The sequence below is a fragment of the Aptenodytes patagonicus genome, chromosome 13 (assembly GCF_965638725.1).
Source record: "Aptenodytes patagonicus chromosome 13, bAptPat1.pri.cur, whole genome shotgun sequence".
Taxonomy (NCBI): Eukaryota; Metazoa; Chordata; class Aves; order Sphenisciformes; family Spheniscidae; genus Aptenodytes; species Aptenodytes patagonicus.
In genome coordinates, this window is record NC_134961.1 from 1526374 (window position 1) to 1551689 (window position 25316).

The 25316-nt window shown below is 54.2% G+C and overlaps 1 protein-coding gene across 7 annotated transcripts in view; it reads left to right on the forward strand.

Annotated features, from left to right (window-relative positions):
• The window catches only part of RAB11FIP3 (RAB11 family interacting protein 3), an 81864-nt gene extending 59206 nt beyond the window's left edge, over positions 1 to 22658 (forward strand). For 6 of the 7 annotated variants that reach the window (XM_076350940.1, XM_076350936.1, XM_076350935.1 and 3 more), the window contains 10 exons: positions 3412 to 3546; positions 6873 to 6908; positions 9683 to 9776; positions 11628 to 11731; positions 13803 to 13943; positions 14959 to 15040; positions 17081 to 17218; positions 18107 to 18262; positions 18695 to 18835; positions 19918 to 22658. In XM_076350940.1, coding sequence (XP_076207055.1) covers positions 3412 to 3546; positions 6873 to 6908; positions 9683 to 9776; positions 11628 to 11731; positions 13803 to 13943; positions 14959 to 15040; positions 17081 to 17218; positions 18107 to 18262; positions 18695 to 18835; positions 19918 to 20031 — 1141 coding nt within the window. In that variant the 3' untranslated portion in view covers positions 20032 to 22658. The remainder of the gene's footprint in view (positions 1 to 3411; positions 3547 to 6872; positions 6909 to 9682; positions 9777 to 11627; positions 11732 to 13802; positions 13944 to 14958; positions 15041 to 17080; positions 17219 to 18106; positions 18263 to 18694; positions 18836 to 19917) is intronic. The other variant, XM_076350941.1, reaches the window with a different exon arrangement.
• Positions 22659 to 25316: the final 2658 nt, after the last annotated feature.

Below are 25316 nucleotides of genomic sequence, written 5' to 3' on the forward strand. Positions count from 1 at the left end.
CCTGCGATGACCGATAACACCGGGGACGCGTTCCTCCATCAGGCAGTGCATCTCTGCACGAGGCGGGAGTGGTCTCTGCTAGCCACATGCTTGCGTGGAAGACAAGAACATACTTTTTTCCTTTGGGATGATACGTGTTTGCTGTTTCTGCAGCAGTATAAACCTGATGTAACTTTTTTTTTTTGCCGTCTGCCTGTTTTCTACCGGCTTCCCAAAGCCCTTCGTAGAGTTCGGGCAATTCTGGTTGCACAGGGCTGACAGGGAAGAACTGCTGTCAAATCTCCACACGTGTGCTTCGCCACAGCTCAGGGCTGCCTTCCTTCTTTGCTGGTGCAGCAGCAATTTTGAAGACGTTAACTAAACCTGCGATAGGAGAGTGTTGCTGTAAAGCATGCCTAACCCATTACTTCAGGAAACCAGTGCTCCAGCGCTTGATGGGATGGGATACGCTGCAGTGGAAGGGACATGTCACTCATCCACGCTTGTCCTTGGATTGCACTCTGCAGAAGTGCCGAGTGGGGCTGGCTGTACTGGTGCTGCAGCATAGGAAGTGCTCTCGGATAAAAACCAGCCTTGGGGTTTGTTTTGAGTTTCTCTTTGAGTGTGGGCCTCCAACCTAGTCCAGAAGGCTCCTGGCAAGAAAATACTCAGCTAAAGGAGCTTTGCAATCAGTTCAACTTTTTCTTTAATGTCAGTCTGGAGCTCCCAGGTTGCCTACGCTCCCAGTGTTCAAATCTTGCTCTGTCAGGGCACCGTCTCCCCTCTGCCGCTGTCTCTTTGGATCTTATCCACAAGATCGTGCTCTGCAACATCTTTCCGCTGCTGGGAGGGCCTCACTCGGCACATGGCCACGCAGCTCGTGGTGGTTATGCTGGAGACTCACTGCTGGGGCTTGCTGAGGGAGGCAGGCTGCAGATAAGCCCTGCAAAACCTCCAGAGTTAAGAGTGCAGTTCTGTTTGAAACGGAGGATTTCCTCGTGCCTTTCAGGTCTAGCCCTTACCTTGGATCATCGTTGCATGCATGAAGGTCCTTAGCTGATTGTTCTCTGAGATTGTGCTGTTTTTCTGAACACAGCCCTGCCTCCCCAGTGCGTTTAAACGTAGTGAAACCGGAAAGAACTACAGGATATCTCTGGTTCAGGCCGAACTTTTTTTTTTGGCTGTGGTTTGAATAGGAGGAACAGTATTGCTTGTAAACGGTCACATCGCCACTCTCACTTTCCATGTTACAAGAGTCTCTAAGTGGGAATAACGTCGACAAATTTTCCTGCCACAGCTCCAGATCTTCACCAGAGGACTAACGCAAGAACCAAGAGCCTTCAGGGAACACTATGGGGTATCGCATTTTCCTGCTTAGTCCTTGCGTGTGTTTGCGATCCCTCCTCTTGGGTTGCCACCTCTTCCTTGGCACGTCCATCCGGTAAGAGAAGTCTCTCTGCAACGCTTGGTGGGAAACGAACGGCAACCGAAAGGAAAAGCTCCTCGCACGCACCCGTTTCGGCTGCCGATGTGCTGTGTCAGTAAGCACCGATCACCTGTGGAAGACGAACGTTACTCCAGGAGAGGGAGGCAGGAATGCTGCATATGGCGCAGAGGGTGGCAGCTTGCCACGAGGGGTAGGTGGGGACGCCCCGAGGCGCAGTGCGGTTGAGCTCTCGCCCACTCAACGGGCAAGCAACCAACGCAGCCAGAGGCCAAGTATATCTGTACGTACCTGAAGAGTTGCCAGGCTGGCCTGTGGGTTCTCCTCTGCGCTTCTTTTCCCATTTTGATTAACGCTTGTTAAGATTCAGGTTCACACCTCGCCCAGGGATGCACCCAGCTGGGTGAGCTGTTTCTGCCTCCCGGCAGGGGTAAGGAGGACTCGCTGAATGGGGCTCGCGTGCAGCCAAGCATGGGGGCAGAGCCCAGAAAAGGGTACATCGCTTCTTCCAGGTGCCACAAAGCTTCTGTCACCTCTTACCCTGTGCAAAGCCTGAGCAACTGAACTGACTGCTGGTGGATAATGATTATCCTGGGCCCAAACGTGCCCTAGAGGGTAGGAGGAATGTTTTTCAATTATTTTTTTCCAGGAATGGGAAGAGATGAGCAATTTGGCATTTACTGTTGTTCAGTTGCCTGTTCTAAGGGGGCTTGGAAATACTGTACAGACAGCACAAACTCAGAGGCCTGACCCTGGGGGTGGCTGGGCTGCTGACACCCTGCTGCCACCAAAAAACGTCAATGAGGGGTTATGCAAAGGTGCTGAGCCAGGAGACCCCTCCTGGGGTGTACCGCGCGCTCAGCATCTCCTGGGCCAGGACTCGCCAGTGTGTATCTGTATCACAGGCCTTTTGGTTTTAAGCTTGCTTGTGTTTGCTCACACCTTTACCTGTCTTTCTTATTGAACTGCTTTGTTTTTTCACTATTAACCTTTCTTTGATTAAAGTCCGTGGCTTCCAGAAGCATGTTTCCCTGCGGAAAGGATTTGTGGTGCACATTTGGCCCCAAAGTTACACAAACTCTTTGCTGTTCAGAATTCCTTGGCCAAACTCTGTCCTGCCCAGGTCATGTCAGGTGGGGGAAAGGGCTCCCTGGTTTGCCAAGCATTGGTGAATGCCTCGGCAGCTTGTTTTCCACATCAGCAGCTGAAAATGAAAAACTGATCGGACCCATTAGCTCCCCAGGCTGTTAAAGACCCCCGTGTCCCCTGGCTAAATGGTGTTCCCTACAATGAGGCAAAGCTGCTGCTTCAGCCTCTGTGTGCTTCGCTTCGTAGGAGACAGCAGTTGAATCACAACCACCTTTTTGAGCTTAGCTTCAAAGGGAGCTCTTTGCGATGAAAATCGGGCTCTGTGCATTACTAATGGTGGGTCCGCAGCTGCACAGCTAATCTATTTTTTAGAGCATCCCATTGGAAAATGGTGCAAATGACCAAAGGATGTGGCTCTTGCCCATGGCGCCCAGTCCAGCGGTGTGAGAGTTCGGTCAGCATTTACCGAGGCAACCCGTTGCTAGAGCCTCCTGAGACGGGTTGCTTGGAAAATCATGTTGGAAGATAAACTTTGTAGCCGTGTAGGTTTGTGGAAAGCACGCACCTCGCCTTCCCCGGGCTCTCGGCGGGGTCCCCCACAAGAGCAGCCTGGCACAGGGGTTTGAAAACGTAAGCCAAGCTTGGCTGCTGTAAGTAAGTCTCGGGGAGGAGGGTGATGGAAGTCCTGCTGATTTATAGCAACTCCATATTGACTGCGATCTGGCTTCTAAAATCGAGGGGAGAGGTGACCCAATCTGCCCTGAAGTTTTTAATTGCAAGTCTTGTATCTCACACCAAAAGCTCCCCTGCCCAAACGTACGCTCAGCTTGTGGAAGCCACGGATGAAAATCAGCCCCGTCTGTTCTGTCCTGATAAAATGACCCTTGTGATTTCTCTAGCACCAATCCGCTCGCTGCGAAACTGCACAGCATTATCGCAGATGAAGCATTTGAGTTTTACTGTAGCCAGTGCCACAAACAAATCAACCGCCTCGAGGATCTTTCTGCTCGCCTGAATGATCTTGAAATGAATAGGTAATTGGGCTTGTGTGTGGCCATTTCAGTGTTGGGAATGATGCTCTTGAGGGGAAGACTCTCCTTGTCTTGCACAGCTTTCCTTTGCTGGTACGTTGCTTGATTCCTGGTTGCGAAAGGGGATGAATTTCACTGAATGAGGTGAGCCTCTCCAGGTGGTAAAGGTTGTAATAACATTATGGAGGGTGAGCAGAAGTTTCCTTTAATCTGAGCTGCGGAGGCTGGCAGACAATGAGAGTCTTCCCTTCTGCTCTGGGCAGTCTCTTTGCATGTCCTGCTGAGTGGTGGGTGCTTCTCCACGCTCCGAGTAATGCAGTTCTTGCATCGGGACTTGAAGCCGTAAGCTGATCACGTACAGTATTTCTGTCACCAAGGAAAAGACTGCCAGGTCTTCTGGCCGGTAATACCCAGCGTGGAGGCACGCCTGAGTTGCCGGTTCAACCTGGAAGGGCAGGTACAGCCCGTCCTCCCACTGCAGCAGTAACCTGAAAACATCAGCTTGCTCTCCGTGGCTTGGGACCTCTCCTGTAGACGCTTGCTTCGCAGCGGTAAAATTGTGTTTCACCCAGCTTTGCCAGCTGCCTGCCCACCTATGTGCCACCACTGGCCAGGCAGATGTGATAAACGCCGGGGCCTTTGCGTAGGAACTTCATGAGCTTTTTGAATGTAACGTTTGAGCTCTACCAGCCAGCAGCTGGACTTGCTGATTGGACAAGTGGGCAGGGATTTCTATTTGTTTGTTTATTTTTTCAGACCTGTTTGCAGTCCACTGGGTGGGAGGATGGTGGCTTTAATGATAATCATTCTGCTCGCATCTGGTGTGCTATTTCAAGCCTGGTTTTTGGTCGTGCTTTTGGCCTCCATCTGTCCTCTACAGGGACAGTGTGACATGGGAGCTCTCCTGGGCCATATAGCTATGGGAAGAGAACTGGAAAACAAATAGGGGCTTGACCTTAATTTTTTTTTAGTGGAAAAAGCACCTCTCTCCCTCCATCTTTCTCAGGCAAATAGTTGCCTTTGCATTTGGAGGCCTTGAGGGTCAGTGATGGGTCTCCGGTTATGCAGTTATTAAGGGGAACGCTGGACTTCCCTGGGTGCACCAGTAGCCCCGCTCCATTTCAGGCTTTCTCCACCAAATTTACCTGCAAAGCTGAACTAACACTTCTGAGCCTCCTGCGATGGATGGGATTTCCAGAGGAGGCTTCCCTGTCCCGTGGTGTTGCGGTGGGAATTCCACAGGCCCTTTGGGCTCAGGGCGAGTAGGTGTGGTTCCTCCGTCTGTGTTCGGGGTTTCCTGTGCACAAACTTGCTGGAAACTTGTTCCAAGTGCCCCTGCGCACTGACCCGATGGAAGGGGCATCGCCCACCCTCTCTGCGGTGAGGACGTGAGAGGTGTCCCCGTGCAGCACACGGGATGTGGCAGGACCTGTTTGCTCCCAGCATCACCAGCAACATGAAGCCCTCGGTGCAGGGGACAAGTAGGCGAAGAGAGCAGCAGAAACTGGACCAAAATCTGGGCCAAGCAGCTTCGCACCGTGCCTGGCAGGCAAAGCCTGAAGACACCCGCTCCAGAGGATGCTGGCAGCTGGGGTGAAGCCCAAGCCGCCGTGTGATAGCCTCACTCTTAAAGGCTGTCGGTGTATATGCAGCATTTTACACTTGGAATAAGGTGGGGGGCCTGATCCCGGCATTGGGGCGCTGCTGCCCGAGCCCGCGGCATGGGAAGGCAGGGAAGAAATCCGCCAGGAGCTTGGGATGAACCAGTTCTGTAAAAGTACATTTTGTTTTAGTGCCCTTGAAGCGGCGGTGGTGTGTCTCATCCCCTCCAGAGAGACCCGCGGGTGCCAGCACTGCTTTCCGATAAGCTGTTTGCGGAGAAAAATATTTTTTTTTCTCCCTCCGCTGCTGGGGACGTACATGACTCATTGCAATTGCTGGCAAACACGGGGGCCTGACCTCCGCCCCTCGGGTGGGTGCCGAGCGTCCTTGAAGCCCGGCCAGCAGCGGCTCTTGCACTCCTTGGAAGTGTGGGGTTTGAGGATGCACTTCTGACACGAGGGCTGGTAACCCTGACAACAACCCCTGGTCAGTCATTGTTGTTTTTTTTTTTTAAAAAAAGAAAATTGTCCTCAGCTATTTTTAATTCCTCCTTCTAAGAACTAACGTAACTGTTGCAGCTCAAGGCAGGAATGGACTCCCGGATGACTTTTATTTTATTTTTTTTTCTTTAAACTGAGCTAAGCACCAGGGAATGCAATTGCTGCTTCTCCGCTTGGGCTAGGGCTGTGTTTGCTGTCATCGTTCAGTGATGATTTGGTATCAGTGATGTGTCCCAGTGGCATCTGTTTGACAACAGTGGGTGTTTGCGTGGAAGATGAGGAGTGAGATCCAAGCCCCGCTTGCTTCACTAGCATGCAGCTGCATCGATCGCGACCGAAGGACTGGAAGGAGCATATTAGCAAGTAGCTGTTTCTGAAAAAGGCTTTTTTTTCTCAGCGGGGAGAGCCCGCAGCCCTGTCCCGAGGGACAGGGGCAAGGTAACGCAGACCTTGGCTGTTCATACCGCGGGTCACGCTGAGTACTAGCTAAACCCTGACCGCTGTGGTATGGTGGCAGCTGGCTCGGGCATATACAGAGCCGGGTTGTGTGATCTCCGTCAGTTATCTGTGCGAAGGAGAGCTTGTACCTGTCTGCAGTGATTATAACAGTGCCTGTGCTTAAAATCTAGAAAGGGACATGATCAACAGCTCCTAAAATCTGAGCTACACATAGGCAGCAATTCTCTGGTGATCCAGAGCCAAATAGCGAGAATAATCTTTGTGAGAAGTGCAAACCTGCGTGCAGAAGGATGGAGGTGCCCGTTTGCAGGCGGGAGGTGCGCCCTGTCCCCCAGCCGCCGGGCAGGGAGCTCCCAGGGGGGCGGTGGGGGAAGGAGGGCTGGGGCGCTGCGGGGTGCGGGAGATGTAGCTCGGTCTGCCATCGGTGCTGGGCTGAAGCCCACCGAACTCACTGCTATTATTAGCACTTTCCTTGGGGATCAGCTTTCAGGACAGGGATCAACCGGTGAGAGGATACCGTTGCTGGAGGCGGTGAGGTTTTCTGCCGTGCTATTCCATTTGGTTCGTTACCAGCGGGTTGTTCAATACGTGAGCGGTTTCCTCGTCTCCTTTTACGGGGGGTGGCCGGGCTGTGCGGGTGGTGCATGCCGTGTGGGTGCTCCCCTGCTATAGCAAAGGATGTGCCCCGGAGTGCTTGCAGTTTCCTGTTTCCCTTGCTCTCCACTGTCAGCTTTCCTAACTCTTTCCTGTTTTTCCTTCATTTTGCAGTCCACATAAAAGGCTCTCAAGCAAGAAGGTGGCAAGGTAAGCTCATACTCGTATTACTGCTCGGTGAGAGGGGTGCCCGTACTAGCCGACGGGCCCACGGAAGGAAGGCTGCCAAAATAAGTTTGCAGTGGTGTACTTCTGGACGCGTTGCATAGCGCTGGGGAAAAGCGGGTTTAATCCTGATATAGTTTGGAACAGCCGTTTTTCTGAAATGAGGATTTGTCACTCATGCGCGCAGCTGGAGGCTGGTGTCAACCTGACTTTTTACCAGGACAAAAGTAGGGGTACTTTCCCCCCTCCATCCTGCCAGTGCCCTAGCGGGGGGCACGTGGAGCGGGAAGGACTCTCTAGAAGGGCATGTCCCTCTGGACTGCTTGACTGGGCTGTCTCCTCCCCAGTGTCACCGTGGTGGGTCTCTAGAGTCTCTAGAAGACCGGCCCAGTCAGTACACCCGCTCGGAGGGATTTCTTCAGCACCCCAAAAAAGCTAGTCGTCTTAGACGACTCTTGGCTCTGTTTTTATTTTGCTCAGTGTAATTTTTGGCACTTAACTTTGCTGGAGCAGCCCTCCCAGCTCGGTCAGGGGGTTTGAGGAGTTCGGGGGGTGGGGGGGTGGGGTGTGACTGCAGGTAACCCCACCCTGGGATTTAATGTTGTGCCGCTTCTGTCCTGCGGGACCGTCTCGTGTGATGCCATTTGTGGGCATTTTTATCCCTGCCTGCACAGGAAAAGCTGCAGAGTTTGCTCTGAATCGCGGGGGCAGAGGGTCCATCCCCTCTCGATGCTCACCTTTCCTGTCCCAGCTTCACCGTCCCTCCTGTGTCATCGTGCTTTTAAGAATATACTGAGGCTTACCTTAGCTGTCCTGCCTGCCTCCGCCCTGCTCGGGAGGGAGATTGCCCTCTGCAGTCCTTGGCTTTCTCTTTGCTCGTTTCCGAGCAGGGCAGGGATGCTGCAGAGGAACAGGCAGCTTGATTTGGGTGATGCTCGTACCCCCGTGCACTGGCACTCGATCCGCTCCCTGCGCTGACCCGAGCACCTTCTGTACACCTCTCCCTCCCGGCTGTGCTCTCACACCTTTCCCTTCTCCATTTTTCCTGCGGTCAGCAAGTCTTCCCTGGCACGATTTCCCCTCCTGGCGAGGAAGCGGGTCCTTGATACTACATTTCCTAGTTCCAGTCATCTTACTTTCTAGATCTTTGTTGAAAACACTGGCAGGAAAGAAGGTTGAAGGGAGCAGCCTGTCCCCAGTTTTCCTGTTTTAGGTCTAGGTTTTTGTCCCGTGTCTGGCAGAGCAAATCTGGGGAGGATTTGAATTAAGCTTTTGGGAACGGAGATGCCCTGTCTATGGGGGATTGAGCCCTCCTGGCCCTCTGCATTTGTAAGATGCTTTTCTGAGGCTGGGACTTGTGGGCTTATGTAAATATTGGTTAATTCAAGAGCAGTCGAGTTTAGTTTGTGGTAACAACAGAGGTAACAGGGGCTTGCTGTGAGTAGAGCCAGATCCTTAAGATCAGCCCAAAGAAAGCCCTTTGTCGCAGATACTGTAATTACTGAATAATACCAAAACACTTGCTTTTAAGAAATTGATTTTTATTTTGGTAAGGGCTCTTTCCTGACTTTTGTTATCCAGGTTCTGCTTCTGCCAAGAAATCTCAGCTGCTTAGGCCCTGTTGTGCTTGGCATGATTTAAATGACAAATGTGCCCGAGACTTCATGATCTAAATATATACTCAGGGTGAGGATGCAAAATAAGGCTGGTACTCAGCTGTGGTCTCTTTGGTAAATGCCAGTTATGCTTCATGAATATTTGCATGAGCATATTGTGTAGCAGGGTGAATTGGGGAGCCCACATTACAAATTCCTTGGAAAACTGAAGTTCGGAGAGGCCTCTGTGGTTTTCTTGTTCACCTCCTGCTCAAAGCAGTGCTGGCTTCAAAGGGTGGATCAGGCTGCTCATCGTTTGTGTTGCAGTGGCAGAGCAGAGTGGTTTTCTCCAGGCAGCATCTGCCTGGGGTTCACGGAGCTGGAATACAACCACCCCTCCCCATGGCAATAGCGGTTTCTTGTGCCACGAGACGATGGAGCTGATCTGCAGCGATAACACGAGGAGGATTAAGTGCAGATCAGCCCCTCCACAGGGGTGTCCTTTAGATCGCTGCAAAGCTGTGGACACCAATGTCGCAAGGCCTTGCTAATGATTAGCTCGCTCTCGGCTGTGGCAGCCAGTGCGGGGAGGTGGGCTGGGGTGTTTCGCAACAGGTTCGGGGTTTTTTCTCCCCTCCCTCCTCTTACTCCCGCTGCTCCCCACTTATTAACCTTATCAGTGGCTAGAGCGGAGTACTCTGTGCTGGATAATATGCGGCTTTTGTATGTTCATAAAGAAAGAAAGTGAAAAAAGTGAGCTCTTATCTCTTCCCGTTCCAAAGAGCGAGAACAAATGATCATGGTATGAAGTCCCAGCAGCATGTGTCCACGTCTGCGCTTCCCTCGCAGGGCGCGTTCGTTCAGCCGGTAAGCAGCCGCCCGCTCAGCCCTGTTATCCGGGCACGCCGAGGCGGTGAGCTTCATTGCCCGTTGGAGCTTGCGGTGGTGAGAAGGACCTGGCCCATGCCGTCCTCTGCTGTAAATCCTGCAGCCCAAGAAGGAGCAGTGCTACTAAATCCCCTTGGAAAAGGAGGTGGCAGCTGAGGAGGGGAGAGAGGGGACTGTATCCTGCAAGAGCGGTTGTCATCTGAAATTGCCGTGTCCTGCGATGTTCGCTCTAATGTTCGTGTTGCTGTGGGTTGGGATGGTTTATCTCTGTTATAGACAGTTGCATCAGACGAGCACGCTGTCCGTGGGGGTGATGGAAGGGTCTTACCGGGATACGCTGGAGTGTACAGAAGAGGACATCACGGACAAGGTAAGAGCAGTGCTGTCTACGCTATCCTGGAGCATGTAGTGGCTTGCGATGCTCTGAGATCCCCAGGCAGGAGTTAGGCTGAAGCTTCTCTTACTGCGCAGCTGGCACTGGGTAGCTCAGTGCAGGCGGGACGTACGAAGCCCTCCAGAATTGAGGGGATGGAGAATGAGAGTGCTCTGAGCTGAATTGCAGAGGCCCCGTGTTGAGTCAGGAGGTGGCACTGGTGCCTTCTCCCGGGGGTGGAGGTGTGCTGCCCTGCTTGCAGTGAGGGTGGTTTCCCTCCAGCTCGCGGGGAGGAGGAGGGGGTAGCTGTTTGCAGGCTGTATTTTCACTTCTGCTTCACGTAATAAGATGTTCTCAGATCCTGCTTTTCTGAGATGAACAAAGTCGCCTGATGCGAAACAAGGACTTCCTTTCCTTGGCATGCTCTTGCCATTGCTGCTCGTGCCGTGAAGATGTAAAGCTGACTTTGTGCTGGTCCTGTTGGATTTTACCGGGGTGTTACGAGAAAAGGACTGTAGGGCAAGATGGGAGCGGGGCAGGAGCACAAGAAAGCTTTTGTTTGAGCCCCCCCAGGTAAAAATAGCTAAGGGAAAGCAGGAAAGGTAAAGATAGGTGAGTTGTGGCTTGTGTAAGCATTTGCTGCAGTCCCGAAACTCCTTGAAAATGGCTTTTTAATTCTGGAATCGCAAATAGCCGCATGGAGCAGAATGTGAAAGAGAAATACATATGTGTGTGGCTGCACTCTGCTATAACTGTCTTTTATGCATTACCTTTAAAAGAATTTTTAAAAATCAACATTTTTCCAAGTCTGAAAGTTGAATAAAACACTCGCGTTCCTGAAGGCATCTGGCTTGGGAAACCGTGTATGCACTTCTGGGAAAGGCCTTGTGTCTCTGCATGTTTCTTTTCTTAATACACTTGCACGTCGCTTGCCCTTCTCCCCAGAGCGATGGTTCAGGTTTTGCAGACGTGCTCCTAATTGCCTCTCTTTCATGATTGTTCTTGTATGGGTGTATGGGACCGCGAACTCTGTCCTTCTGCAGTTCCCCACCCACCTGCGCTCCTGCTTGGGTGGGAAGTAGAGGGGCACTCCCGGCCCTCTTTGCTCTTCAAAGTTGTGCGCTATTTAGGGAAAGTGAATGAAAATGCAAATACAGCTGAAAAAAGCCCCGTATAGGTACAGGGAGAAAATACTCATCTCCGATCCTTTCCCACCAGCTAGCATTGTTTCCTCCCATGTGGCTTTATTTACATACAGCTGTGAACCCAGGGTCCTTCAGTCCTGTTTCAGGCAGCGGGCGGTTATCCCCAGCCTCAAGGCTGCACTTGGATGCAGCGGAGCTCTGGTGATCCAGCTGGGGTCCCTCCCTCTAGACCTCCATGTAGGATATCATCATGAAGGGTATGAAGAAAGGAAAGAGTGAAGCGTTTGGCCCCGTATTGGTACATGGGAGACATCAAAAACTGAGAGAAAAACTGAGAAAACATCAAAAACAGAGAAACCGGGGTGTAAAAGGATGTTTTAAAAGGATGCTTTAAATCAAGGCATGGCTACCTGATTCCAGTGGCAACCAGCTATTTGTAAGTAGCTCGCCCAGGAGCAAGCCCCAGTGATGGCTCCCGCAGCTCAGGCTGCCTTGTGCAGTGAAGAGCGGGACGCAGGTGATGCCAGGAGCTGTGTTGGGGTGACCGGCTCTGAATCGGTGCAACAAACCGAGGCAGCCCCGAAGCGAGCGGAGAGCACCTGCACGGCGTGCTGGAGGTGGTGGGAGTTGCTCTGGCACTTGGTGCCACTTTGCCAGCGGGTTTAAGCACGGGCGGCTGATCCTCCCCTCTCCCCTCGCACAGGTAGTCTTTCTGGAGAAGCGGGTGACGGAGCTGGAGAAGGACACTGCTGCTAATGGCGAGCAGCACAGCCGCCTCAAGCAAGAAAACCTGCAGCTCGTGCACAGGTAAGGGAGCCCGGCTTGTGCCGTGGCCAAAAGGCAGCTTAGCATCGCCTGTGGTGCCTTTTTCTTTTCCTCCTCCACGTACAGCAGCACCCTATGCCTTCCCCGCAGGCCAGCTGCCTGCCTGCACGCAGGCAGGAGCTGCTCGGGAGCTGCCGGAGCGTGTGGGGAAAGGAGGCAGCAGGAGAGGAGGGAGACGGACAGAAAATAGCAGGAAAGCTTCACAGCTCTGCCCTTGACGATCCGATCCCGCCCTGGCAGAGAGCAGCCGGGGTTCAGGCTGCCCCCTCCGCACGAGGGCCGTGCCTGGGATCTCGGCATCCTGCATGCGCTTTTCGGGGTCTCTGGGAAATTCCCAGGAGCGCAGGAAACGGCTTGCAGCTCAGCCGGGACAAATGGCAGATACCTCCTTTGCAATGTTCTGCTCGGATGCATGTAACTGTAACAGTGCTTTTTAGACCTTTTTTTTTCCTATCTTTTTTTTAATGTGCTTCCCTGCCCCAAGTGTCTATCCTGTGAAAGGTCTCCGTGGAGCTCTGGAGCTCCAGGGGTTGGCTCAGAGGACCGCAGGGGCGTCATGCTTCTTGGAAAGCTTCCCGTTCAGGGAGGATGTATACTTCATACTCGCTCTGTATGGACTCTTTCTGGCCCTTATTTCACCCGTTAGGTCTGGATGGAATGTACAGCAGGGTCCCTACTACCCATCTCTACCCTCCCCACAGCCAGCCTTGATCCTGTTGCTTTCGGATCCTGGCTGGGGTTGTAGCCCTTTGGATTCCATTTGATGTAATTGCTGTCTTTACTAATCCGGCAGGCTTCTCTCTTCCAGCAGCTTATTTACCCTTGGCAGATAAACCCAGCAGGAGTTTATCTATAGGGCTGTAAGACTGTTAAGTAACAATCGTGTCAGGGAACCGAGCGATTCAAACAAAGGTTTCTCTAAGCCCTGATAAACTTCGCAGCGAGGGAAATGTTTTCACTTTAGCGGCTTGGCCCAGAAGTGTCAGTCGGCTTTTAATCAAGTAAAGCCCCAAGTGTACTCGTTGCTGGTTGAAGAATAGGTTCTTCTGGCAAAAGCCTTCCCCACCTGCCTATGCAAAGCGATTGCATAAACTCCAGCACGCCAGCCTCCTAGCGAACCTCAGCTCTCGGACCACTGCCGGGGTCGGGTGATTTACTGCAGCGCAGGAGCGTGGGCTACCTCTGCCTGCTTCGGAGGGCAGGTAGGCGTGCTGGCAAATATCTCTGTCCTGTCTGAGCTGACACGGCCGCTGCCTGCGCTGTCACAGTCTCTGGACCGCGTGGAAGTTGCTGTTATGCTGGCACACAGAGAGGGTTGACCTGCAGATCCCGTGTTTTTTGCTGGGGACATGAGAGAGTGAAAAGGAGGAGGATTGGGGCTGTCGTCTTCCTTTCTCTGGGCAACGAGACTACTTCAGGGCAGAGTAAAGGAGCCCAATATGCTAGAAACGGCTGAAGGAGGATTTCTCTGCCATGGCCACTACAGGTGAAACCACAACCCTGGGATTTACGGTTGGATTCGATGATCTTAAAGGTCTTTTCCAACCTAAATGAGTCTATGATTCCATGAGATTCCGATTAAGTAGCTCGTTCTGGGTGATGCTGTGACTGTGACCCACAGGCTGTGGGTTATAAAATGATTACTGTGCTTTCACCCTCGCCTCACCCCCTTGTTGGCCTCCCCCTTAAAAAGGGTTTTGATGCAGCCTGGAGACTTAAAAAAACTAGACAGAGCCGATACCAGCATGTACCACCTGGCTTATTTTATTTGACTGTCACGTTGGTCAGCAGTAGTGTCCTTGGGGGTTTCATGGACCGGGTTGCTTTCCCACTGCATCTGCTGGGACGAAGTGAAGCCCTCATACACCTGCTGCTTGAGATGGCGATAGGTGGGCTTCCCTGAAAGCTTGCTCTATTTTACGGTCTGCTGCTCCCAGCTCTCCTGTGCGGTGGGAGAAAGGCTGGGAAGAGAGTCTGATCCCTCCCTTGGGATGGCAGCATGCCGGGGGTGAGCCATCAGGAATGGTTAATCCTCTCTCTCTCCTCTCTGCAGAGCAAATGCTCTCGAGGAACAGCTGAAGGAGCAGGAGCTGAGAGCTGACCAAACACTCCTGGAGGAGATCAAGAAGCAGAGGGAGCTGCTGAGCAAAATGGAGAGGGAGAAGAGCATTGAGATTGAGAACCTGCAGGCCAGGTGGGGCTGGGGCAGGGCTGGGTGGTGGCAGGTCTCCTGGACCCACGTGTACGTGCTGGAATACGCGTACAGGCTGCCGCTTTGCAACTGCAGCCTTTGGGGAGACAAAGCACGGTAGACAGTGAGTTAACTTGGTTAAAGGTGTAACTAAAGTCATTATAAACTTTGAGTTTTGGCTACTTCTCCTACCTTCATTCCAAAATCAAGCCTCTCCGTGAACCTGGTCTCAGACTCTTTGTTTGAATTTCCCTGATGCAGTTTAAATTTAGCTCACATCCTCTCTCCGTGCGCCTGCCCCACAGTGTGTGAACGACGAGGTGGTTTGTTAGTGCTTGTTCCCATGAATAGACCCATGGAAGTACGTTTGATGCTGTCTTCCACCTTCATGGAAACAGGCAAATATCTGGGAAGGAAGAGTTGTCCGAGAGGCAGTGTCCCGGACGGGGTGCTTCATGCTGCCTGTTGGCTTCCAAAAGGAAAAAATGGTGTGGGAGAGGTTTCATTTATTTGACAGGTTTTTTGCTGCTTTCCCAGAATGTGTTTTGCTATTGTTCAACCCTTGCAGTAAACGAAAGATGAAGGCAGTGGGGTTTTTTACTGGGCTTGTGGTAGGACAGTTACCGTGACAAACGGATGTTACTTTACCTGGCGAATGCAAAGCTGAAGCCCTCTCTGAACCCCTGCTCTGACTCTGCCCAGGCCATGTGTCTGCTTTTTGGTGCCTAGTGCTGAGGCTTGCCCGTGGACTGATGAAGCCCTTGGCCTAAAGAATAGCGTTGACCTGATTGAGAAGGGCATGGCACTGGACAGCGGACTTGCCGGAAGTCGTGTGGATCCCCGCTTTTTCCCCTGGGAGTAGAAATAGTGGAAGTCTCGGGGTTTGCTTTGAAAAGATAAATCCCTGCTGGCTTGCCTTCAGCAGGTCCTGGTTTAATATTCCTAGTGACGTTTCAAGCAAGTCTCCTACACTTGGGACGCTTGGGTGAGTTTCTTAAACATCTCTCTACTGTTGCAGGCTGCAGCAACTGGATGATGAGAACAGCGAGCTGAGATCCTGCGTCCCTTGTTTAAAAGCTAACATTGAAAGACTAGAGGAGGTGAGGACCGTGCGTGCTTGGGGTCCCCAAGCCGGAGCTGTGTTTCTGGGTTCCCACCTGCTGCCTCGCATGGCTGGAGCTGAAATTCTCATTTACGGGAAGGGCCTACGTGAGATCCATGTAACAAAATGAGCAAATCAGCTGCTTCTGCCTTCCAGTCCCTGCAGACCTCGCCTCGGACCAGAGCTGTCCCATACCGCTTATCCGTGCAGGTTCCCAGTGTTTGGCTTGGAAGCTGGGATTAACAAACCCCTAATAAACCTCTCTGTGACAGCGCAGCCTGCGTGAAGCCACGGCGTGCAGCGGTGGCAGCCCTGTCCTGGCTGGTTAGGAGGGGACTCGTGCCCTCTTGTGGAAGCTTGTCCCCATCCCTGCGGCTGCAGCCCGCAGCGGGACAGTCCACTGCAAGGGAGGAAGAGGAGTAGGCATGCTTCATCTCCGCGTCCTGCCCGGGCAGATTCGCCCTCACTGGGATTTGCGAGTTGAGTCTTCAAAGCACCATGTTATCTCCCAGATCCGCTCCCCTCTCGCTCCGCTCAGGATTCAAGGCCGTGCAGCTGCTGACAGGGCTGGGGTGGGAGGCTTGCCGAGGCGCCGCGGTCTCCATGGGATGGAGGAGATCCTCATTTTTGGAGAGAATGTGGGTTACAGGTGTAACATCTGGTACCAAGGCTGCGTTTTGTTTCTGTTCAAGCTTGTGGCAGATGTAAGATTAAAATTTAAGTGAAATCAAACCTCTCTGCCCCGCTGAAGGCCCTCAAGCATTTCATCCACTCACAGTCTTTGAGCCTGCGGGAGAGCGCTGCAGCTCCATTTCTACCTGACCCGGCCAGGATGAAGTAGTCTCTGTCTGTCAAGACCTTGTAAGCACAGTGCATTGAGGCTGGGGGTAGGAAAACCACTGTGGGTCTGAGGATGAATTTCCTGCCTAGGTGTGTTTCAGCCACGCGACGTTGGTTTTGATCCTTAATCTCTCTGCAGAGCGGTGCTGCTTTTCTCCAGTTAATGGGATTAACGAGGAGCGAGAGGTGCAATTGCTGCCCCTCCGTGCCGAGGAGAGGAGCCCTGCTGATGAACTGCTGTCTTGTCCAGTGTCTGAAATCAGGATTTTGTTGTCAGCGCTGCGTTTCCCGCTGGTGTGGTGCTTTTGGTGCTCTGCTCCATGGACCAGGACACCCCAGACCCAGCAGCTGGAGCTCCCCCTCAGAGCTGCTCATCACCTCTTTGTGGCATGGGCCATCCAGCACCAGCGTTGGCTGGGGTCTCGTGGCATTTTTGGCTTTCTGAAAGCCAAAACCTTCCTCGTGGGAAGAGCCAGGCTGGAAGCTGTGAGCCTGGGGAGGGGGTGAATTGGTCATAGGCAGAAGGGTGCTGCCGTACAGGGAAGTGTCCTGCGCAGGGCTGTTGTCATCACCAAGTGACAAGCTTTACCTGCCATCTCAAACGTTCAGCCAAGGCTTTGAGTATAAGAAGGGGACAGAGGGGGAGAGCTGGGCTGTATGTTTTACATCCTGGCTTGAATTCATCATATTCCTTCTTGGGTCAGTCCTCAGTTCAGTTCTTTCATATCTGAAACCGAGAATGAGCATCTCTAGAGTGGCTTAAGATCTTGGATTCATGGCTTTTCTGAAATTCAGACCTAAGGAGCCTTATGATTTAATGTCTCTTCTTGGCCTGTAGCCCCTGTGCTGGCCCCAGTCCCACCCAAGCCGTATCCCACGCCAGCATCGCGCTGCCCAGAAAGCCGCACAAGTGCGGATATTTGCCTGTGTGCACTTATTCTTGAGTCATCTCTTATTACCTCTCTCTTAGCAGTGCTATTTTGGTGCGTGGCTCTTCTTGGTGCTGCCGAAGCACTCGAGCTCTGAAGCTCTCAGACAGCAAATTGAAATCCCAGCAGGCAGAGCATCCAAATGCGTCAGCGAGAAGAGCCTTCCCCGCGGTGCTCAGCGTGTGCCGTGTCCTTGAGCGAGTGGGAAGAGCCCTGGCAGCGCCGAAGGAAGACACGCCTTGTGACTATTGCCTTTCTTGTCGTTACAGGAGAAGCAGAAGCTGCTGGATGAGATCGAAGACCTCACTGTGCAGCTCACAGAGGAGCAGGAGAAAAAGAGGAAGATGGGGGACAAGCTGAGTCAGGAGAGGCACCAGTTTCAGAAGGAGAAGGAGTCGACGCAGGAGGTAAGTAGAGTTGGGGCTGCCTGCCACAGCCCTGTCCTGCTAGTCCCCCAAATTAGGGCTATGTGGGGACGCTGGCCTTGGCAGCCTCTCCAAAAATAGGTATAACTGGAGCATTTGGTCCTGCCTGGGCAGAGAAAGGTGGTACAGCAGCTTAGCTATGTAACATACGTCGCTTTTGCCTGCGTTAAAATTCAGCCAAGCGTGTCTGCATCTGCAAACCCAGTGGGGCTGTGCCACCCTGGCCCCTTCCCGCAAGGGCCCGTTTCTCTTCTGCGTCAAAGGAGCGGTGGCAGAAGCACGGTGACGATGGCACGTGGAGCCAGCAGGCGTTAGCAGGCGGGAGGAGAGGGCTGCGAGGCTGCTTGGGTGAAAGCTGCCAGTTCCTGTGTGCTTGGGGGCAGAAACGCAGCCCCCCCCAGCCCCCTCCAGGTGTCTGTGTGGATGGTAATTCCAGCTGGAGGCTCAAGCAGGGCTTGCTGTTGCGGTAGAAAAGGAGCTTTGGGCCTCAAAGTGGAAATTATTGTCATTTTGGCGATGCTAAGAGCACTCAGGTGAGATGGGGATTCACGGTGCTGTGGCAGGAGGGAGCTGCCCGAGCAGGTGCCCACGTTGCTGGAGGGGGGTCTGTCTGCTGCTGCAGACCTGGAGCCAGCGTCTTTGGTGCTCCAACAAAGTCCTTCCAGGGCTGCTCTCATGTATTTAAGTAGCTTCCCCTCTCCTGTTCGTTAGAGGCGTGGGGGAGGAAGGGGAAGCCATCTGTATCCCCAGAAAGGGTCTGTTCAGCGATGGGGTTGCTCCCAGCTGGGGGACAGCCCATCTGTCACACCAGCCATGACCAGGACATGCAGGAGATGCGGCACTCGGTTGTCCCCTTCCCTTGTGCTGCAGCTCATTGAGGACCTCAGGAAGCAGCTCGAGCACTTGCAACTCTTCAAACTGGAAGCTGAGCAGCGAAGAGGCAGGAGCAGCAGCATGGGGCTCCAGGAATACAACAGCAGGACGCGGGAGACGGAGCTGGAGCAAGAGATCAAGCAGCTCAAGCAGGTAGGCAGGGCTGGGCAGGGAGGGAAGCATCTTGGCTACTCAGTCTGCAAAAGGGGATGCCGATTCCCTGACACCGAGGAGTGGTCGGGGGGGGGCCCGGGGGCTCCCTCCCGAGGAGCTGACTGTGGATCTGGCTGCCCACTGCTTTCTTGCTTTCCTGTCCTGGGACAGGAGAGGTTGGCTCCTTCCTCTGAAGGACGGCATGTACACTCAAGAGCCCCTCTCTCTGCTGTGTCCCCTGGATCTCCCCAGCACATTGTGTGATTCCAGAGGTTCTCCAGGCTCTGTCAAATCGGAGTCAGGAGACAGAGTGCTGTTCCCAGTGCTGCATGAGCTGCTGGTTAGGACGAAAGCCCCTGCATTCCCTGGCTGCTTCTGCTCTGGGGGCACCGTGTGCTTCAGCACCGTCTGATGTTTGTCTGTTGTGAACAGGATAACAGGAGCCTGAAGGAGCAGAACGATGAACTGAACGGGCAGATCATTAACTTGAGCATCCAGGGAGCCAAGAACCTCTTCTCAGCCTCCTTCTCTGAATCCCTGGCAGCAGAGATCAGCTCAGTCTCCAGAGACGAGGTATGTGCCACGGGGTACTGCTTACCTCAAACCGCATCTTCCCGGCATGGCTGGTGCATCTCCTCTTCTCTCAGCCAACCGAGGGCCTGGGAGGAGCTGATGTGGCCCTGTCTGTGGTACAGCTCACTCCCAAAATGCACTTGAAAGCTGTCGTGAGCAAAGAAATACCCACGCAACTATTTGAAGAGCTTGCAGGACTCACCCTGCCTGCCAGCCCTCCTTCATGGGAATAGGGGAAGCTGCTCCCTTCTAATTTGCTGATACTGGCAGCTCCGCTTTGCCTGCCCTGTGACCGCCTTCCTCTTCCTGGGACAGACCAGTGAGCACGGAGCGCGTGTGTCTGTCCTTAGCTGTCTTAAAACAGATCTTAAAGATCTTGGCTTCTCTGGCACGTGCTCTCCCTGCTCCATGGCTGTACCCTGGATACTGGTGTGCGAGCCCGTGTAAGTGTCAGAATTATATCTTTCAGACCCCGAGAAGTGTAATGGGAAAACACACATGTTTTGGGGGCCAAAGGGAGATGCGATGCTCCCCGCTTTCTCCACGGTCCCATCTGGCTGAGAAATTGAGGACGGACAGGAGTGAGCAGGGCCAGCAGCTGAGGACATCTCCTCATCTTGGGCCAGAGCCTGCTCGAGGAGGAAGAAAGGCTGGGGGGAGCCCCAGAGATACCAGTACATATTCCCCTAGCAGTTGGGCATCTGGGTGCCAGGCTCAGCCTGCCGTGCCTACGCTCCCCACCTGGGGCTCTGGTTTCTGTGGTTTAGCACCCACTTGCACGGTTTGAAGATCTGGGGATTGCAGGAGCATCTGTCAGGGGAGACCCATTGGGGGTAAGGGCATCCCACAGGCCGGGAACAGGGAGTTCAGCTGGGTGTTACGGAGCCTGCGGGAGTCGTTGGCGAACCGCCTGGTCCCTGGCAGTCACGCCGTGAAACACTTGTACATGGCCAGGAACAGCCTAAGCCAGAAAGAGGAAGGGGGGAAACCTCCGTGGGTCCACAGAGCCGCGAGAAGCCCCGCGTCTGTCCCTGGGCAGCGGCAGGCTGTGACCGCTCGCTCCCTTTCTCCCTCCCCTGCAGCTCATGGAAGCAATTCAGAAGCAAGAGGAGATCAACTTCCGCCTGCAGGATTACATCGACAGGATCATCGTGGCCATCATGGAGACGAATCCCTCCATCCTGGAAGTGAAGTAAGGGCGGCCAAGAGCCGCCGGCTGTGCGCTCGTCGATGGGTGTGGATCTGGTGCTCTGAGAGGATAAAGAGGGACTCGAAACGTCTTTGCTCTTGATGAAGGCACAAGGAAGCATCGCGTCAGATTGGTGGGTGAATTAGCCAGCGGACCAGGGAAAAAGAAAATCGGCAGCAATGCTTTGTTGTCTGACTCTGTTATTTTGAAACCCTTCTGGTTTTGAGGGGTGAAAGGGAACCTGGAGAAGAAACACAGGCAACGGACAGCCGGAGGAAGGACCCGTATCGGCCCCGCTACCCGTGAAGCTGGGAACTGTCCTGACAGCGGCGTCAGACCCTCTGGCGTGCGGGGTGCGAACAGGAGCTGTAAGGAGAGGATTTCTCTGAACTGCGGGATAACGGGACGGAGAAGGAAGCGACGGAGCTGATGTGTTTTCCCTTGCTGCCCTGTCCCACCCAAGTATCTGCTTTGCCAAAGTGTCCCCGACACACTCACTCACTGGGGCAGATCTGGGAAAGAGGGAAACGTGTCACGGACTTGTAAAGGTGGTTTTTTGTTTTTGGTTGTTTTTTTTTTAATTAACTTAATGCAAATGTCCTCATTCAGCTGGCGCAGTTAATCCTTGCCCTGCCGCTTCTGCTCGGGAAGGGGTTGCGTGCAGAGAGCTACCTGGCTCTTCTCTCTCTCGCTCGCCGGTGGCAGAAGGAAGCAGAGGAGCGGCCGTTTTTCGGGACAGGGCGTAAGCGCACTTTGTCACCTGCCTCCTTATTTATTTTTGCTGTCCGTGGCTCACTACCGTCAGCACGCCTTGGTGTTCATGGCTCCGCTGCCCTCCTCCCCACTCCCGGCTCTTCTGCCAGCCGCTACGGGGTCTGCGGGCATCTGTTGAGCCGGGCTGGCTCTGGGAGGAGAGGTCCCCTCGGCCCCAGCTGCAGACACACGGGTGCTGTCTGTCCAGCCTGCAGCGACTGGGGGAAAGGCTGTGACTCTTCAACTTGCACTGGAGGCTGCTCCTGGCCCCCTCTCCCTGTCCCGGCTTGGCTCGCCTGGCGCAGCACAGGGGCACGCAGCGGCCGAGGGCGGTCGGGGTCAGGTCTGGACCCACCGTGGGAGCCCCAGCCGGAGAGAGCCGAGCTCTCCACGTTGCCTCCCAAGGTCCCTGGCCTGGGGACAGTGGCCTGTGCCATTCCCACCCGGAGCAGGGCTCTGCTGGTGATAGCTGTAGTCCTGGAGGGAGAGCCCGCTCCGGCCGCCTTTCCCCGCTGTTTCCCTGTGCTGCGGCAGGGGACGGAGCCGCTGCTCTCATTTCTCAGCCCCTGGCATCAGCCTGGGCTGAAATCTCTATGCCGTTGGGGAGAGGAGACCAGAGAATACAACAGCAGCTCCCTGGGAAACAAAAGCCATGTTTACATCAGACAGCTTTTGGCTTGCTGGCACAAGCGGCCGCGGCGTAGCGTGACCCCAGGGAGCAGCCACTTTAACTGACCCGCTCCTCTCCGGCTCCCGGGAGGAGACAGCCGGCAGACTCCCAAGGATCCGGCTTCAATTAGTACGTCGGGCCCCAAAAAGCAGTTCTTTTTCTTGCTTGTCAGGTTTTAGAAATGCCAGAGTGGCCTGAAAGCAGAAGCCACAGCGATCCCTTGGTCGCCGGCGGGGGGGTGCCTGCTCCTCCCCAAAACGCTTCCATGCACGCGGCACATCTCTCTTCCCACGCCGGGGCGGTGGCAGAGCGGCCAGCTCGCTGTTTGTCCCTGGAGGGTGCCGCTGGCCCGGAGAGGTGGCAGCTGCCGCAGCCTTAGTCCCTGCTGGGGGGTCCCCGGTGGCTCCCGTGTCCCCTGCGCTGCCGGCCCCAGGGGAATCACCCGAGACCCGGAGCTGGCCGAGCCACCGCTGCCACAACCCTCCCTCTTCCACCCCCTCTTTAAACGCATCGCCTCTGGGTGCTCAGCCCCCCCGTGGCCTTGTGCGAGGCGCAGCGGGGTGGGGGGCGAGCCCCAAAAACCTTGGGCGAGGGGGGCACCCAGTGCTCCCGCACCCCGTCCCGTACACCCGGCTCTCCCCGGCATCCACTCCCCTCCCTGCCCCAAGTCCGTGGGAAGAAGCCACGTAATGTACATTTCCAGAGAAGCTTTGGGTGTAAATCAGTGTATACTTGGAGAGGGAAAATTTTTCTATCTTGTAGAGTAGGTATTTTTATAGAATGAAGGTTGATCATTTTTTTAATACTTTAAAGAAGAGAGAAATGTATCTGTGTATACACAAAAGCATATATATATATATGTATAAATATATAAATATCGGAGATCTGCCTTTCTCGACTTGGGATCACGGATCCCCAGTTCAAACAATCGTCTTTTTTCCTGTCGCTCACAAAGAGGTACTGTAACTGTAAATAAGCACCGGGAAAAAATTTTAAGCAAACAAAGCACTGACTTGCACATTCACCATGCTTTAAAGTCCCTATGGAGGAAAAAAAAAAACAAAAACAACAAAAAAACAAAAACTGTACTTCCCGAAAATGTTCCTCTTTCCCCACCAGTATGTGAAGGAAGTCCCAAAAAAGAGGCAAAAACAGTATTGTCTTAAATGATGTATCGATTCTTGTCAGATTAAAAGCTGTTATTATTCCTGCCCGGAGACCTCCTTTCTGCAGGGGCGGCTCCGAGCATCGGAGCATCCCGTGCATCCGAGGGCCGGCTCCCCAGCGGGGCTGGATGGGAGTGGGAATGCCCCTGTCCCCAAGAGTGCCCTGATTTTGGGGGGGGGAAGAGGATGGGGGGAGGCTGGACCGGGCTGGCTTTGGAGGGGCCAAGGTCAAAGGAAGCCAAAATCTGCCAAGCCCTGCAGGTGGGAACTGGGGGGGCTTCGCCCTTTGCTGTCCAGGTGGGGTGAGGGACCTTCGGAGCTGGCTTTGTCGTGTCCCATCTGTCGTCCCCCCCCCGGGGTGTCCTGCTGCTCTGGAGGGTTTGGGGAGGCTGAGACGGGGCCAGGCTGCGGCTCAGCACTTGGGGTCTGCTCCAGGTGAGGACACGGAGGCTTTCCCTTTTCTGTACAGTGCTAAACCCCTCCGAGCACTCAGCTGCTCTGAACCGCTCTAAAAATCCCTTAAATGCTCTAAACCACCCTGCTAAGCTGCTCCACGCCCCTCTAAGCGTCCCTCCACCTCCTCCCAGCCCCTGTAAGCCGCCCCAAAGGGCTCTAACCTGCAAAATACCCTCTCAGCTCCTGGAGCGCCTCCGGATGACTCCAGACTGTTCCTCTAAACTCCTCTGAGCAGCCCTGCAGCACCCGGAGCTGCTGCAAAGAGCTCTGAGTGCCTCTGCGTGCTGGGAAATGCCTCTGACACGCTCTGAGCTCTCTAAACCACCCCAAATTCTTTCAAACTGCTCCACGCTCCTCTGAACTGCTCTGAAACATCTCTGAGCATCTCTAAAACACCTCTGTAGCACTTAAAACTGCTCTGCGCCCCTCTAAGCAGCTCTAGCGTGCACCAAAAGTTCTCTAAACGCCTCTGAAAAGTCCTTTAAAAATTCCTCTGAAAAGCTCAACCTCCAACAGCAGGAAGCTGCTCTAGAAATCGGGTAAGTAAACGGCTCCGGGGGCATCGGTGCGGTGCTGGGTTGCTTCAAGGAGCTGTAAACCACCTCTGAACAGCTCGGAGCTCTGGAAGGACGGATCTTTGGGCAGCGCTGGAGCACTTGAATTGCTCAAATAGCTCTCGGGCTCCTCAAACCAGCCCTAAAAGGCACCAAGATGCTAAAACTGCTTGGAGTGGCTCGAAGTAGCTCTTAAAGTCCTCTAAACTCTTCTAAAACTCCTTGAAATAGCTCAAAATGGATCATAAAAAAGATCTTGTAGCAGCTCTGAAGCACTCTAAGCCTCTTCTGCGTGGCTGTGAAACGCCTCGAGTGCTCTAACGCCCTCCGAAAGGCCCCTGAAATTCCTCCGGACCTTTCTGATGTACCTCTCAACAGCATTAAAACTTTTCGGTAACGTCTCTAAACTTCTCCGAACAGTTCAAAACCCCCCTAAACCCCCTCCGAACGACACCGAAGAGGCGTAAGCAACCCTGAAACAGCTCCATGCTGCTCCAAAGCTGCTCTAAAACTCATCAAAAAATATTTGTAGCTGCTCGGAAGTACTCAAGTTCTTCTGCACGTCCTCTGAAAAGGTCTCTAAATGTCTTGAAACCTCTCCAGCCTCTTCGAAGCTGCTCCAGAAAAGCCCCAAAGCTCTGAAGATCTCCACGTCCTTCAGAACAGCTCTGGAGCTGCTCCGAACTGCTCTTCCACAGCACGGCAGGGGCTTGGCACCGTGCTAGCGAGCCTCTGAGCAGCTGCTGGCGGCTCCGAGTTATTATTCATTATAAAAAGTTAAATGCATTTAAATAAATATATTTGCAGTAGGGTTAGAGATTTGTGGAGCTTTCGTAGCTCCAAAACTCCTCGGGGAAGCTGCGCTGTTTCTGAAACGCTGCCCTAAACGCCGCTGAAGAGCTCCAGCTTCTCCCTTCGTTACGGTGGGACGCTCTGGTCACGAACGGGGGAAACCAGCAGGCGCCGAACACGGGTCGGACCCCGGTCACGGTGCCCGGAGTGCCAGCCCGGGGTGCGCCCGCGGGGTCAGGCCGCGCTGCTCCTGCCTCCCCTGCCCACTCTCCCCTTTTTTGGGTCAGGCCAGCTTGGCTGGCCAAGGCGGTGCCATAATCACCCCCGACTTCATTGAATACGACAGTGCCGGAGCCCGGCAGCTCCGGATCTGGCTCGGCCGTGCACGGCACCTGCCTGGCATGTGGCCCCGGTGCCTCCCCGCTGCTCTCGGCCTCGGCAGGACCGTGGTGCTCAGTGCTTGCAGCCCCTGGGTGCTCTGCCGGCACAGGCAGGGTGTTGGGGGCAGGCAGGGTTGCCACGAGCACCCAGCCCAGCTCCCTGCCACCCAGCTCGGTGGGCTTGTCACTGCGCCGGCATGAGCCGCAAAAGGACAAAGCTGCGGGGAAAGCAGAGCCGCTCTTTCCCAACTCGCCCTGGATCCGGCCCTTGCCCAGTGTGACCCCTGCCCCAGCCCCCCCTGCACCCAAAAAGCCGTGGGGCAGCTGGTGGGAGCCCATCCAGCCCCTTCCCCAGGGAGCCAGCGGGCACCTTCAAACGCCCCCAAAACCTGGCCGTGACCAGGGCCACCGCGGCCATGTCCCGCATCCCCCAGCAAGGACACCACAGCGGGGCCAGATCCGGCAGGACGCCGCGGGGCCGGGGCCCGGCTGCGCCCCCAGCCCAGGCCCAGCGCAGGAAT